The sequence below is a fragment of the Rutidosis leptorrhynchoides genome, chromosome 9 (assembly GCF_046630445.1).
Source record: "Rutidosis leptorrhynchoides isolate AG116_Rl617_1_P2 chromosome 9, CSIRO_AGI_Rlap_v1, whole genome shotgun sequence".
NCBI lineage: Eukaryota > Viridiplantae > Streptophyta > Magnoliopsida > Asterales > Asteraceae > Rutidosis > Rutidosis leptorrhynchoides.
In genome coordinates this window covers 240,184,412-240,199,811 of record NC_092341.1, presented here as the reverse complement: position 1 = coordinate 240,199,811, position 15,400 = coordinate 240,184,412, and the positions used below count along the sequence as shown (strand labels likewise).

The following is a 15,400-nucleotide window of genomic DNA, read 5'->3' as shown; positions in this document are numbered from 1 at the left end:
AGCTTGTTACGGGTACGTTTCTTATTGACAATAAATATGCTTACGTTTTATTTGATTCGGGTGCGGATAGAAGCTATATGAGTAGAGATTTTTGTGCTAAATTAAGTTGTCCATTGACGCCATTGGATAGTAAATTTTTACTCGAATTAGCAAACGGTAAATTAATTTCAGCAGATTATATATGCCGAAATCGAGAAATTAAACTGGGTAGCGAAATATTTAAGATTGATTTGATACCAGTAGAGTTAGGGAGTTTTGATGTAATAGTTGGCATGGACTGTCTGAAGGAGATGAAAGCTGAGATCGTATGTTACAAAAATGCAATTCGCATTGTACTAGAAGAAGGAGAACCCTTAATGGTGTACGGAGAAAAGGGCAACACGAAGCTACATCTTATTAGTAATTTGAAGGCACAAAAACTAATAAGAAAAGGTTGCTATGCTGTTCTAGCACACGTCGAGAAAGTACAAACGGAAGAAAAGAGCATCAATGATGTTCCCGTCGCAAAAAAATTTCCCGATGTATTTCCGAAAGAATTACCGGGATTACCCCCACATCGATTCGTTGAATTTCAAATAGATCTTGTACCAGGAGCTGCACCAATAGCTCGTGCTCCTTACAGACTCGCACCCAGCGAGATGAAAGAACTGCAAAGCCAACTGCAAGAACTATTAGAATGTGGTTTCATTCGACCAAGCACATCACCATGGGGAGCTCCTGTTTTGTTTGTCAAGAAGAAGGATGGTACATTTAGGTTGTGTATTGACTACAGAGAGTTGAATAAACTTACCATCAAAAACCGTTATCCACTGCCGAGAATTGATGACTTATTTGATCAACTACAAGGCTCGTCGGTTTATTCGAAAATCAATTTACGTTCTGGATATCATCAAATGCGAGTAAAGGAGGATGATATTTCAAAAACTGCTTTTAGGACGCGTTATGGTCATTACGAGTTTATGGTTATGCCGTTTGGATTGACTAACGCACCAGCTGTGTTCATGGACCTTATGAACCGAGTGTGTGGGCCATATCTTGACAAGTTTGTCATTGTTTTCATCGATGACATACTTATTTACTCAAAGAATGATCAAGAGCACGAAGAACATTTGAGATAAGTGCTAGAAGTATTGAGGAAAGAAAAACTGTACGCTAAGTTTTCAAAGTGTGCATTTTGGTTAGAAGAAGTTCAATTCCTCGGTCATATAGTGAACAAAGAAGGTATCCAGGTGGACCCGGCAAAGATCAAAACCGTTGAAAAGTGGGAAACCCCAAAAACTCCGAAGCATATACGTCAATTTTTAGGATTGGCTGGTTACTACAGAAGATTCATCCAAGATTTCTCCAAAATAGCAAAACCCTTGACTGCATTAACGCATAAAGGGAAGAAATTTGAATGGAAGGATGAACAAGAGAAGGCGTTTCAGTTATTGAAGAAAAAGCTAACTACGGCACCTATATTGTCATTGCCTGAAGGGAATGATGATTTTGTGATTTATTGTGACGCATCAAAGCAAGGTCTCGGTTGTGTATTAATACAACGAACGAAGGTGATTGCTTATGCGTCTAGACAATTGAAGATTCACGAGCAAAATTATACAACTCATGATTTGGAATTGGGTGCTGTTGTTTTTGCATTAAAGACTTGGAGGTATTATTTATATGGAGTCAAAAGTATTATATATACCGACCACAAAAGTCTCCAACATATATTTAATCAGAAGCAACTGAATATGAGACAACGCAGGTGGATTGAACTGTTGAATGATTATGATTTTGAGATTCGATACCACCCGGGGAAGGCGAATGTGGTAGCCGACGCTTTGAGTAGAAAGGACAGAGAACCTATACGGGTAAAAGCTATGAATATACTAACCTTACTATTCAAATAAAGGAGGCGCAACAGGGGGTTGTAAAAGAAGGAAAGTTGAAGAATGAGATACCCAAAGGATCAGAGAAACATATTAATATTTGGGAAGATGGAACCCGATATAGGGCTGATAGAATTTGGGTACCAAGGTTTGGAGATGTGAGAGAAATGGTACTTAAAGAAGCACATAAAACCAGATATTCAATACATCCCAGAGTGGGGAAGATGTATAAAGATCTCAAGAAACACTTTTGGTGGCCGGGTATGAAAGCCGATATTGCTAAATATGTAGGAGAATGTTTGACGTGTTCTAAGGTCAAAGCTGAACATCAGAAACCATCAGGTCTACTACAACAACCTGAAATCCCGGAATGGAAATGGGAAAACATTACCATGGATTTCATTACTAAATTGCCAAGGACTGCAAGTGGTTATGATACTATTTGGGTAATAGTTGATCGTCTCACCAAGTCAGCACACTTCCTGCCAATGAGAAAAGATGACAAAATGGAGAAGTTGGCGCGGTTGTATTTGAAGGAGGTTATCTCCAGACATGGAATACCCGTCTCTATTATCTCTGATAGGGATGGTAGATTTGTTTCAAGGTTCTGGCAGATGTTGCAACAAGCATTGGGGACTCGTCTAGACATGAGTACTGCCTATCATTCACAAACTGATGGGCAGAGCGAAAGGACGATACAAACGCTTGAAGATATGCTACGAGCATGTGTTATTAATTTCGGAAACAGTTGGGATCGACACCTACCGTTAGCAGAATTTTAATACAACAACAGTTATCATTCTAGTATTGAGATGGCGCCGTTTGAGGCACTTTATGGTAGAAAGTGCAGGTCTCCGATTTGTTGGAATGAAGTGGGGGATAGACAGATTACGGGTCCGGAGATAATACAAGAAACTACCGAGAAAATCATCCAAATTCAACAACGATTGAAAACCGCCCAGAGTCGACAAAAGAGCTACGCGGACAGTAAAAGAAAAGATATAGAGTTTGAAATTGGAGAAATGGTCATGCTTAAGGTTTCACCTTGGAAAGGCGTTGTTCGATTTGGTAAACGGGGGAAACTTAATCCAAGGTACATTGGACCATTCAAGATTATAGACGGTGTCGGACCAGTAGCTTACTAACTGGAGCTACCTCAACAACTCGCGGCGGTACATAACACTTTCCACGTCTCGAATTTGAAGAAATGTTTTGCTAAAGAAGATCTCACTATTCTGTTGGACGAAATCCAAATCAATGAAAAACTTCAATTCATTGAAGAACCCGTCGAAATAATGGATCGTGAGGTTAAAAGACTTAAGCAAAACAAGATACCGATTGTTAAGGTTCGATGGAATGCTCGTAGAGGACCCGAGTTCACCTGGGAGCATGAAGATCAGATGAAGAAGAAATACCCGCATCTATTTCCATAAGATTCGTCAACACCTTCAACAGCTTAAAATTTCGGTACGAAATTTATTTAACGGGTAGGTACTGTAGTGACCCGAACTTTTCCATGTTTATATATATTAATTGAGATTGATATTTACATGACTAAATGTTTCCAACGTGTTAAGCAATCAAACTTGTTAAGACTTGATTAAATGAAATAAGTTTCATATAGACAATTGATCACCCAAGTTGACCGGCGATTCACGAACGTTACAAATTTGTAAAAACTACATGTTGTGGTATATATAGACATATATATATGGTTGACATGAGATTATGATGAGTAAGTATCTTACTAAGTATATTAACAATGTGTGATATACATAAGAAATGAGATTACTAAGTTAAGAAACTCGAAATGATATATATAACGATTATCGTTATGATAACGTCTACTAAATACATATGTATCATATTAAGATATTGATACACTTTATTTAACATGATAAAATGATATTTAAATATATCATTAAGTGTGTTAACAATGAACTACATATGTAAAAACAAGACTACTAACTTAATGATTTCGAAACGAGACATATATGTAACGATTATCGTTGTAACGACATTTAAATGTATATATATCATATTAAGATATATTAATATATCATAATATCATGATAATATAATAATTTAACATCTCATTAGATATAATAAACATTGGGTTAACAACATTTAACAAGATAGTTAACTTAAAGGTTTCAAATCAACATTTACATGTAACGACTAACGATGACTTAACGACTCAGTTAAAATGTATATACATGTAGTGTTTTAATATGTATTCATACACTTTTGAAAGACTTCAAGACACTTATCAAAATACTTCTACTTAACAAAAATGCTTACAATTACATCCTCGTTCAGTTTCATCAACAATTCTACTCGTATGCACATGTATTCGTACTCGTACAATACACAGCTTTTAGATGTATGTACTATTGGTATATACACTCCAATGATCAGCTCTTAGCAGCTCATATGAGTCACCTAACACATGTGGGAACCATCATTTGGCAATTAGCATGAAATATCTCATAAAATTACAAAAATATGAGTAATCATTCATGACTTATTTACATGAAAACAAAATTACACATCCTTTATATCTAATCCATATACCAACGACCAAAAACACCTACAAAAACTTTCATTCTTCAATTTTCTTCATCTAAGTGATCTCTCTCAAGTTCTATCTTCAAGTTCTAAGTGTTCTTCATAAATTCTATAAGTTCTAGTTTCATAAAATCAAGAATACTTCCAAGTTTGCTAGCTTACTTCCAATCTTGTAAAGTGATCATCCAACTTCAAGAAATATTTGTTATTTATAGTAATATATCTTTCTAATACAAGGTAATACTCAAATTCAAACTTTAATTCAATTTCTATAACTATAACAATCTTATTTCGAGTGGAAATCTTACTTGAACTTGTTTTCGTGTCATGATTCTGCTTCAAGAACTTTCAAGCCATCCAAGGATCCTTTGAAGCTAGATCCATTTTTCTCATTTCCAGTAGTTTTATCCAGAAAACTTGAGGTAGTAATGATGTTCATAACATCATTCGATTCATACATATAAAGCTATCTTATTCGAAAGTTTAAACTTGAAATCACTAGAACATAGTTTAGTTAATTCTAAACTTGTTCGCAAACAAAAGTTAATCCTTCTAACTTGACTTTTAAAATCAAATAAACATATGTTCTATATCTATATGATATGCTAACTTAATGATTTAAAACCGAAAAACACGAAAAACACCGTAAAACCGGATATACGCCGTTGTAGTAACACCGCGGGCTGTTTTGGGTTAGTTAATTAAAAACTATGATAAATTTTGATTTAAAAGTTGTTCTTCTGGGAAAATGATTTTTCTTATGAACATGAAACTATATCCAAAAAATCATGGTTAAACTCAAAGTGAAAGTATGTTTTCCAAAATGGTCATCTAGACGTCGTTCTTTCGACTGAAATGACTACCTTTACAAAAATGACTTGTAACCTATAATTATGACTATAAACTTATACTTTTTCTATATAGATTCATAAACTTAAGTTCAATATTAAACCATAGCAATTGGATTCACTCAATACGGATTTAAAACGAAGAAGTTATGGGTAAAACAAGATTGAATATTTTTGATCTTTTTAGCTACGGGAAATGTTTAACAAATCTATACAAATCATATCCTAGCTAACTTATATTATATTATACATGTATTCTAATATATTATGTAATCTTGGGATACCATAGACACGTATGCAAATGTTTTGACATATCATATCGACCCATGTATATATATTATTTGGAACAACCATAGACACTCTATATGCAGTAATGTTGGAGTTAGCTATACAGGGTTGAGGTTGATTCCAAAAATATATATACTTTAAGTTGTGATCTAGCCTGAGACGTGTATACACTGGGTCGTGGATTGATTCAAGATAATATATATCGATTTATTTCTGTACATCTAATTATGGACAACTAGTTGTAGGTTACTAAAAAGGACAGCTGACTTAATAAACTTAAAACAGTAAAACGTATTAAAAATGTTGTAAATATATTTTGAACATACTTTGATATATATGTACATATTTGTTATAGGTTCGTGAATCGACTAGTGGCCAAGTCTTACTTCCAGACGAAGTAAAAATCTGTGAAAGTGAGTTATAGTCCCACTTTTAAAATCTAATATTTTTGGGATGAGAATACATGCAGGTTTTATAAATGATTTACAAAATAGACACAAGTACGTGAAACTATATTCTATGGTTGAATTATCGAAATCGAATATGCCCCTTTTTATTAAGTCTGGTAATCTAAGAATTAGGGAACAGACACCCTAATTGACGCGAATCCTAAAGATAGATCTATTGGGCCTAACAAACCCCATCCAAAGTACCGGATGCTTTAGTACTTCGAAATTTATATCATATCCGAAGGGTGTCCCGGAATGATGGGGATATTCTTATATATGCATCTTGTTAATGTCGGTTACCAGGTGTTCACCATATGAATGATTTTTATCTCTATGTATGGGATGTATATTGAAATATGAAATCTTGTGGTCTATTGTTACGATTTGATATATATAGGTTAAACCTATAACTCAACAACATTTTTGTTGACGTTTAAAGCATGTTTATTCTCAGGTGAATACTAAGAGCTTCCGCTGTTGCATACTAAAATAAGGACAAGATTTTGAGTCCATGTTTGTATGATATTGTGTAAAAACTGCATTCAAGAAACATATGTCGATGTAATATATTTCTATTGTAAACCATTATGTAATGGTCGTGTGTAAACAGTATATTTTAGATTATCATTATTTGATAATCTACGTAATGTTTTTGAAACCTTTATTGATAAAATAAAGGTTATGGTTGTTTTAAAAATGAATGCAGTCTTTGAAAAATGTCTCATATAGAGGTCAAAACCTCGCAACGAAATCAATTAATATGGAACGTTTATAATCAATATGAACGGGACATTTCATTTGGTTCTATTTGTTATGTTCATGTTCCAAAATCTAACCGAACCAAACTTGACCCAAAAGCTCGAAAGTGTATTTTTGTTGGTTATAATTCTCACAGGAAAGGTTGGAGGTGTATGGATCAAGAAACAAAGAAGTTTACCACTTCAAGAGATGTGGTATTTGATGAAGTGTCTTCTCAATTTTCTGAACCAAGCAAAAATGGTGAAGAAAATAGAGATTACAAATTTATGTTTCCTAGCTTCGACACTCAAGAAGAAAGTGAGAATGATGGTGTTTCTCAAAATCAAGAAGAGACGTCTATTGAAGAAGTACCAACTCAAGTTAGAAGGTCAACAAGAGAAAAAAAGACAACCAAAACATCTAAGTGACTATGAGGTGAACACAGTCACAACTTGTTTCTTTTCAGGTGGCTTAACTGAAGAACCAACATGTTATGAAGAAGCTAAAGATTCTCCGGATTGGAGAAAAGCAATGCAAGAGGAGATTGATGCATTGGAAAAGAATGAAACTTGGGAGCTTGTCAAGAAACCGGAAGCATGTAAACCAGTTACTTGCAAATGGGTCTACCGTTTGAAGAAGAACTCGGATGGAACCATTAATAGGTTCAAGGCTCGGTTGGTGGCTCGTGGCTTTTGTCAAAGTTATGGGCTTGATTATGAGGAAACTTTTAGCCCCGTGGCTAAAATGGTAACGGTGAGAACAATAATCTCATTAGCGGCTTACAAAGGGTGGAAATTGTGGCAACTTGATGTGAAGAATGCTTTTCTATATGGAGAGCTTGATCGTGAGGTGTTCATGGAACAACCTATTGGGTTCATTTCAAATCAATTTCCAGAATATGTGTGCCGGTTGAAGAAAGCTCTTTATGGCTTGAAACAAGCTCCGAGAGCTTGGTACGGTAAGGTTGCACAATACCTTGTCTTTTGTGGTTTTAAGATTTCTGATGCGGATTCTAGTTTGTTTGTAAAGAAAGAACCAGGTTTCCATGTTTTGGTATTATTATATGTTGATGACATGATTATCACCGGAGGAAACGAGTCAGAAATCTCTCGTTTAAGTGATGATCTTTCGGTTTGCTTTGAAATGAAGAATCTGGGGGAGATTGGATGTTTTCTTGACTTGGAAGTCGATAAATTAGAAAACGGGTACTTTATCTCTCAAAAGGGTTATGCAAGAAGTCTCTTGGAACGTTTCAACATGGGGGAGTCAAAGCCTATGACTACTCCAATGGAACCAAACCTCAAAATGAAGAAAGATCAAGGAAAAGATCTCAAGGATGTGAAGTTGTTCCGACAAATGGTTGGGAGTTTGATCTATCTAACCATCACAAGGCCGGAAATTTCTTACTCAGTTGGCATTGTTTCTCAATTTATGCAATGTCCAACTAATGTTCATCTTGATGCAGCAAAAAGGATCCTTCGTTATGTGAAAGGATCAATGGGTCACGGTTTGTGGTACAAGAAGTGTGATGATGTTTTCTTAAATGGTTTCGTGGATGCAGATTGGATGGGAGACGCAAATGATCGCCATTCAACTTCGGGTTACTGTTTTAACATGGGTTCCGCGGTTATTTCATGGTGTAGCAAGAAGCAAGATGTTGTTGCTTTGTCTAGCACGTAAGCAGAATACATAGCTGCAACAATGGCGGCTCAAGAATGTATTTGGTTAAGAAGATTGATTGGTGACATACTTGAAAAAGTAGATTATGTTGTCAAATTGAAATGTGACAACGAAAGTGCAATCAAGCTTGCTTCGAATCCCATGTTTCATGCCCGTACTAAGCATATAGAAATGAGATATCATTTTATTCGTGAAAAGGTTCTTAGCGGGGAAATCGAGCTAGCAAACGTAAGGACAAATGCTCAAGTTGCCGACATCTTTACTAAAGCTCTAATGAAAACCAAGTTCATGGAATTTCGAGAAACGTTGGGGATTATTGATCGAGAGTTTGCACTAAGGGGGAGTGTTAAAATATTAGTGCAATCTAATTAAATGGATTCTATTGTCACAAGATATATCTTGTAGAGATTTTTGCATATCTCTAAGATATCTTGCATTTAATATAGAGATTTTGCATATCTCTAAGATATCTTGCATTTAATATAGAGATTATAGGATATCTCTTTTATATCTAGCATTTAATGTTTCTTAGGTATAGTTGGTTTGCATTTATTATGCATTTATATTTCTCTTGTATTTAAAGAGGTAGTATGTAACATTTGAAAATAAGGAAAACAATTTACAATACACTTCAAGTTTGTACATTCTTTGTTCATATTTTGTTTACTAAACTTCTATTCTAGCAAGTTATTAATTATTTTATGTATGTATGTATGTGTATCATTCCGTAGTTAAATAATGTTTAAAATCTCTTTGCTGATAGTTAATTACTTTTCTTATGCAAGTTATCACTGCTGGAATGAACGGTCAGGCAGATGGATAACAATTTCAATTCAAATGGGTGGATTTTCAGGGCAGTTTGGCTTGATTCAGCAATGCATTTTTCTATATATAAACTAATTTAAAATTTAACATGATTGCCAAAATTAATGTAATCTGCGGTCATCTTAAAAATAAAACAAATTAGAAGAGGATGGAAACACTAGAATATGTTTTTTGGTGAATCATAAGAAAGTATTTTTTTTTTTATTGTTTTTTTTTTTTTTTTTTTTTTTTTTGCATTATATATGATGCATTCCTAACATTTAGATGCTTGTTACTTACTATTATAATTGAATTTGGGAAGGAGTACAACTTGGAAGCTGATGCTCAAGCCAACCTAGGTGTACGTCTTTAGGGTAAGATATGATGTATGCTCTCCACTCTTTATGTACATCATATATTTATATGCAGGGAGTACCTACCTTTATGTCCGTGGAGTCATAAATACCACTAGTTTGAAATTTTTTATTACCAGGGACTCTAAAATGTGTGAGACACCGTTAAATGTAATTACATGACATATACCATTGGATGCGAGCATGCGGCATTCTACTAGATCGTGTATCTCTTACCGCACATGATACTTGCTTATCATACTGCCCATTAAGCATCCATACCACATATCATATCCAAGTATCTTGTATGGTAAGGGATATACATTCGCATAGACGTGTAGCTATGGGCATGATTATTGAGCAATACTCATCAACATAACAAAAAGAACAAACGCCCAATTTTCACCATTACCATTAAACTGAAGTACTGATTTCAATCCTTCTTACTTAACATACAATTAAACTACAGTAGTAAACATAAATGTTACTACAATACAAACGCATCTTATTCCTACTAGTTAAAGCTCGATAGTAACACACTAATCATCGAGATTTCAATTAAGGGCATTTGGGTCTACCACCGTGAGTTTTCATATTGGCGTAACAAGGGCAAACATGATGGTTGCCATACTGTCCTGGAGGAACACATTTGCATCGGTCACAACATGTCACACAAGCTCTTAGGCATACATTCTGCCTTGAATGATTCTTACACCTCACCACACACAATGGGTAACATTCTGCAAGAAAAACACACAAGTTCTTAATAAAATCTGTATCATAATTACAAAATTAATTTAAAATGACTCGTTTAGTCAAACATAACACTAATAGATTATACCTTTAGTGTTTCTTGGAGGGGTTGGTGGGGCAGCTGTTGGTGGTTTGTAGACCGGTGGTGTAGGGGTCGGAGGCTTAGCAGCGGGTGGTGAAGGGGTGGGGGGTTTAGTCACTGGTGATTTAGGGGTGGGAGGCCTGACCGCTGGTGGTGTAGGGGTGGGGGGCTTAGCTATTGGTGGTGTAGGCGTGGGGGTTTTAGCCACCGGGGGTTTCACTTCTGGTGAAGGAAGTGTGGGTTTGGTTGGGGCAGGGGATGTAGCATATGCAGCCTGTAACAAACAAAAAACATAGTTAATAAATTTTATTTGGAAATAAACTGATAATTAGTTGTACTTATATTTGAATAATAATAATATCCCTTTATAAACTGATAATTGGTTGTTCCAAAACACTACCTAGAATCTTGAAAACACACTCACTCACAAAATTTGTCCCCTTTATATATGGGTTTTTTTTTGGGTCCATCTAAAAGAATCTAATTCAAGGCATATAATATGTGGCCAACTAGCAGTAACCATTTGTAGTTTATGATTTGGGACTCAATGAGTTTGGCTAAATAAGGGCATACATAAAAATGGTTTGTACCCAAAAGTTACAAAAGCCTGGCCACAGATCTGAGTGTAATTGGCACAGCCGCATTTCTCAAAAATTCATCATTTAAAAAAACCCCAAAGAATTCATCCCCTATGGTTTCTACAAACAAAACAAGTAAAAGAAGATATAATAAAAACAAAAAAAATAAAAAATAAAAATCAGTAGATAGGACAAGAGAAACCAAATACAACAATGAAGTCCATTTGCTTGATCTTATCATCACTATTTTAGTAGTATCTTTTTGTTTTATTTTTTTTTATTGCCAATGTAGAAGAATCCAGCAAATGGACAGAAACCATGCTAAACTATTAGTATGTGAAAACCAAAAAAAGGTGACATTTCAAGAATATGACAAATATTTGTAAAGATCAGATCTGGTCTAACCTCTTGTTCATTGGAAGTAAACTGCAAAAAAGACAAAAAAGTTTAATGAGAAACATATAAATTAAAACTTTATACATAAAATAAGTAAGTGAAGTAAGTGAAGTGAGTACAGAAATAGACTTACAATGGTAGTAACCAGAAGGAAGGAAACCAAAAGGAAGAGATGAAGTTTGATTGCCATATTTAGCAGCTTAAAGGCTGAAGCTTTGGGGTAGTTTTTACTTGAATGAAGGTGGTATGGGGTTTTGGCTATAGTTGGTATAAATAGAAAGGAAAGTATTGAAGGGTTGCTTTTGATTACCCCTATGTTCCAATTTTACCTATGGGGAGTATTATCGGTTGTCTAGTTGATATTTTTTCAAACGATTTATTTTATTTTATTATTATTATTATTATTATTATTATTATTATTATTATTATTATATTATTATTATTATTATTATTATTATTATTATTATTATTATTATTATTATTATTATTATTATTATTATTATTATTAATTTTTTTTTTATTTTTTATTTTTTATTTTGGCAAAAAACAAGAATTAAAGTTAATAAAGATTTTCAACAAGATGTGAAAATCAAATTACAACAAGATCGCAGTGACTTTTAAACACTTTGTCCAACTGATCACTTATGAAATCATAGAGCCATAAACATAAAAATCCAACATTTAACTCTCATGTAATAAAAGCCAAAGTTCTAATGACCAAATGTAGAATTGATTCACATAATTTCGAAGCAACCACCCATTGAAACACTTTAAACTTCATTTGAACCGCCAACAAATGCCAACATGTATATTCCCCATTAAAAGACGACTTATTCCTTGAAAATCAAATCGTCCATAAGGATGCCGGCCGTATTAAACTCCAAAATCTACCCACCTTAATGCCCAACCCCCAAACCAAATTGTTGGAGAATTTCATTATAGAGGAAGGCACTACTCGTATAACTTGCTATTAACTAAATAACAAGTCAGTAGTGTCTTTTAGTTGAAAAAATAATTATAAAATTAACACATTTTTTATTTTATTATTGTTTTCTTATAAACTTTTAGTCAAATTTACATTGAAATTGAAATAATAATAATAATAACAATAATTTAATAATAATAACATAATAATAGTATTAATTTGTTCAAGTTATGTCAAATTTAAAAAAATATTATAGTGCACTAAAAGTGATGAAAAGTTGAATGAATCGAGTAAATATTACAGTACAACATATGATATATGATATATCCATATATAAATGATACACCTAGTGGCTCCGGGCTCGAATGATAAAATGAGTAGCTAAATACTCCAATTTTCTACTAAAATTTTCCCTTTAAAAAGGCTGCTATCGAAGATGTAAACAGCAAGTGCACGTTCAAAACACAGGTGTCTGGATCACAAAGAGACCGATGTCCCTAGTCCCTACGTAAAGTCACAATGTAAATAGCTAGCCACCGGGCATTGATATATCAATCACAGTTTTTACTACATCTACCATACTTGTGCATTAATAGATCGTACGGTGCATCATGTTAAGAAATAATTTGTGGTAGATGTAAAATTTGTGGTGGATATATCACTACCCAATTAAAAGAGACCAGTAATGTTTTTTTTTTAAACGAAAAAAACACATACTCGTACTATTTTGAGCATTTTTATCATATTCCGAGTACGTGCTATGTGAATCTCTATTTATGTTTAGGAAAATTACCAAATATATTACTCCGCACTATAGAACACGCTAAAGTGCTATATAAGTGCAACAAGGTTTCAAACGATGTTTACGATCTTATTTTGTGTTTTACAGCCAATGGCACTGGCGGATCCAGTGCATTAAGAGGGGGGCGCCCGCTTTCATAACCCGTCCTAATCCATCTGGACGAAGTCCATATCGATTATAAACGACTCACAATAGTTGATTTCATCGCGAGGTTCATGACCTCTATATGATAGATTTTACAAACATTGCATTAATTTTTCGAAAGACAAACTTTCTTTACATCAAAAGTTGACGACATGCATGCCATTTCATAATACATCCAACTATAATTGACTTTATAATAATCTTGATGAACTCGACGACTCGAATGCAATGTCTTTTGAAATATGTCATGAATGACTCCAAGTAATATCTCTAATATGAGCAAATGCACAGCGGAAGATTTCTTTCATACCTGAGAATAAACATGCTTTAAAGTGTCAACCAAAAGGTTGGTGAGTTCATTACTTTAACATAAATAATCATTTCCATCATTTTAATAGACCACAAGAATTTCATTTTCATTTTTCATAAATATACGTCCCATGCATAGAGACAAAACTCATTCATATGGATTGAACACCTGGTAACCGACATTAACAAGATGCATATAAGAATATCCCCTATCATTCCAGGAAATCCTTCGGACATGATAAAAACGAATTCGAAGTACTAAAGCATCCGGTACTTTGGATGGGGTTTGTTAGGCCCAATAGATCTATCTTTAGGATTCGCGTCAATTAGGCGTGCACTAATTCTCAAAATTAGTGATGTTCCCTAATTCTTAGGCTACCAAGCAAAAAGGGGCATATTCGGCTTCGATCATTCAACCATATAATATAGTTTCGATTACTTGTGTCTATTTCGTAAAACATTTATAAAAATTGCGCATGTATTCTCAGCCCAAAAATATAAAGGGTAAAAAGGCAAATGAAACTCACCTAATGTATTTTGTAGTAAAAATACATATGACGATATTGAACAAGTGTAGGGTTGGCCTCGGATTTACGAACCTATATCATTTGTATATATATTAACACGCATAATCGTAATCGAATAAATATATATTTTATTATTAATGATATACTTGTTAAATTATTTGTTATATAGGTGTAGATATATTTAATTTACATATTTTATTTAACTAGTGTTTATCTTTCATTATAACATATTAATAATAATAATTTATATTAGGGTTTATATATGATAAAGTATATATGTATATACTACTTGATATATTTTATGTATAGTTTAGTTACTATCTCTTTAATAATAAAATTATAGTGATATGTAATATTAACATAACTATAGTATACATAATAAGTAGATTTTATGTACAATTTATTTATTTGTTAAAAAAATAAATTTGATAGTTTTGATATTAATGATTTACCTATAATAATAAAAATAATAATATTTATAAATAACGTTGTTGAAAATGAGACTTTTCATAATAATAATGTTATTTACTAATGATACATTTATTTAATTATAAGAATAATAATACCGATAGTCACAAAAAGTGATATTAATACTAATATTAATGAAAATAAAGATAACTTGTATTATTCTCATAATAATAATAATAATCTTGATAATAATAATAATAATAATAATAATGATACAACTAGGTGATAATCATAATAATAATAACCATAATATTTATAACACTTAACAATACTAACAATAATAATCATAATACTAACAATAATGTTAATACTAATAATTTTAATAATGATCATAATATAAATCATATTAATAATAAAAATTTTAGTAACCATGTTATTAATTATAACGATAATATTTATTTATACAATAATTTTAGTAAGTAATGATGATAATAATAATAATAATAATAATAATAATAATAATAATAATAATAATAATAGTAATAATAATAATAATAATAATAATAATAATAATAATAATACTAATAATAATAATAATAATAATAATAATAATAATAATAATAATGATAATGATGATGATTACTACCTTAAAAGCTCCAAAAAAATATATCAAACCGTCCAAGCCGGGACTCGAACCCGCGACCTCCCGTAAACCCGCTAACACCTTGAACCATGGGGCTGTGACCCATTCTCTGTTTTATAAACACATTTTAATGACTATAACCCGTAAAACATATTCTCCTTCATCTTCAAGAATTCTAGACGGCCAAAGCTCAAACAATTTAACAAGTAATAGGTTGTGTTTTTAGACTTTCCA

At 32.9% G+C, this 15,400-nt stretch overlaps 2 protein-coding genes across 2 annotated transcripts; one reads left to right on the top strand and one right to left on the bottom strand.

The window, feature by feature from the left end:
* Nucleotides 1-8,049: 8,049 nt before the first annotated feature.
* Nucleotides 8,050-8,442, top strand: LOC139868624 (uncharacterized mitochondrial protein AtMg00810-like). The gene has a single exon (XM_071856957.1). It carries the CDS (start codon nucleotides 8,050-8,052, stop codon nucleotides 8,440-8,442), a length of 393 nt encoding a protein of 130 aa, XP_071713058.1.
* A 1,588-nt stretch (nucleotides 8,443-10,030) lies between these two features.
* LOC139867560 (uncharacterized) lies at nucleotides 10,031-11,671 on the bottom strand. Its single transcript, XM_071855927.1, has 4 exons — nucleotides 11,542-11,671; nucleotides 11,418-11,438; nucleotides 10,441-10,708; nucleotides 10,031-10,339 (listed from the first exon to the last, which is right to left on the bottom strand). The coding sequence occupies exons 1-4, from the start codon at nucleotides 11,596-11,598 to the stop codon at nucleotides 10,158-10,160; spliced, it is 528 nt and encodes a 175-aa protein (XP_071712028.1). The 5' UTR covers nucleotides 11,599-11,671; the 3' UTR covers nucleotides 10,031-10,157.
* Nucleotides 11,672-15,400: the final 3,729 nt, after the last annotated feature.

Coding starts and splice junctions, on each gene's coding strand:
- LOC139868624 (XM_071856957.1), top strand. CDS start 8,050: ATGGAACCAAACCTCAAAATGAAGAAAGATCAAGGAAAAGATCTCAAG.
- LOC139867560 (XM_071855927.1), bottom strand. CDS start 11,598: ATGGCAATCAAACTTCATCTCTTCCTTTTGGTTTCCTTCCTTCTGGTT. Junction 11,439..11,541: donor TCCTTCTGGTTACTACCATT/GTAAGTCTATTT, acceptor TCTTTTTTGCAG/TTTACTTCCAATGAACAAGA. Junction 10,709..11,417: donor TTACTTCCAATGAACAAGAG/GTTAGACCAGAT, acceptor TGTTTGTTACAG/GCTGCATATGCTACATCCCC.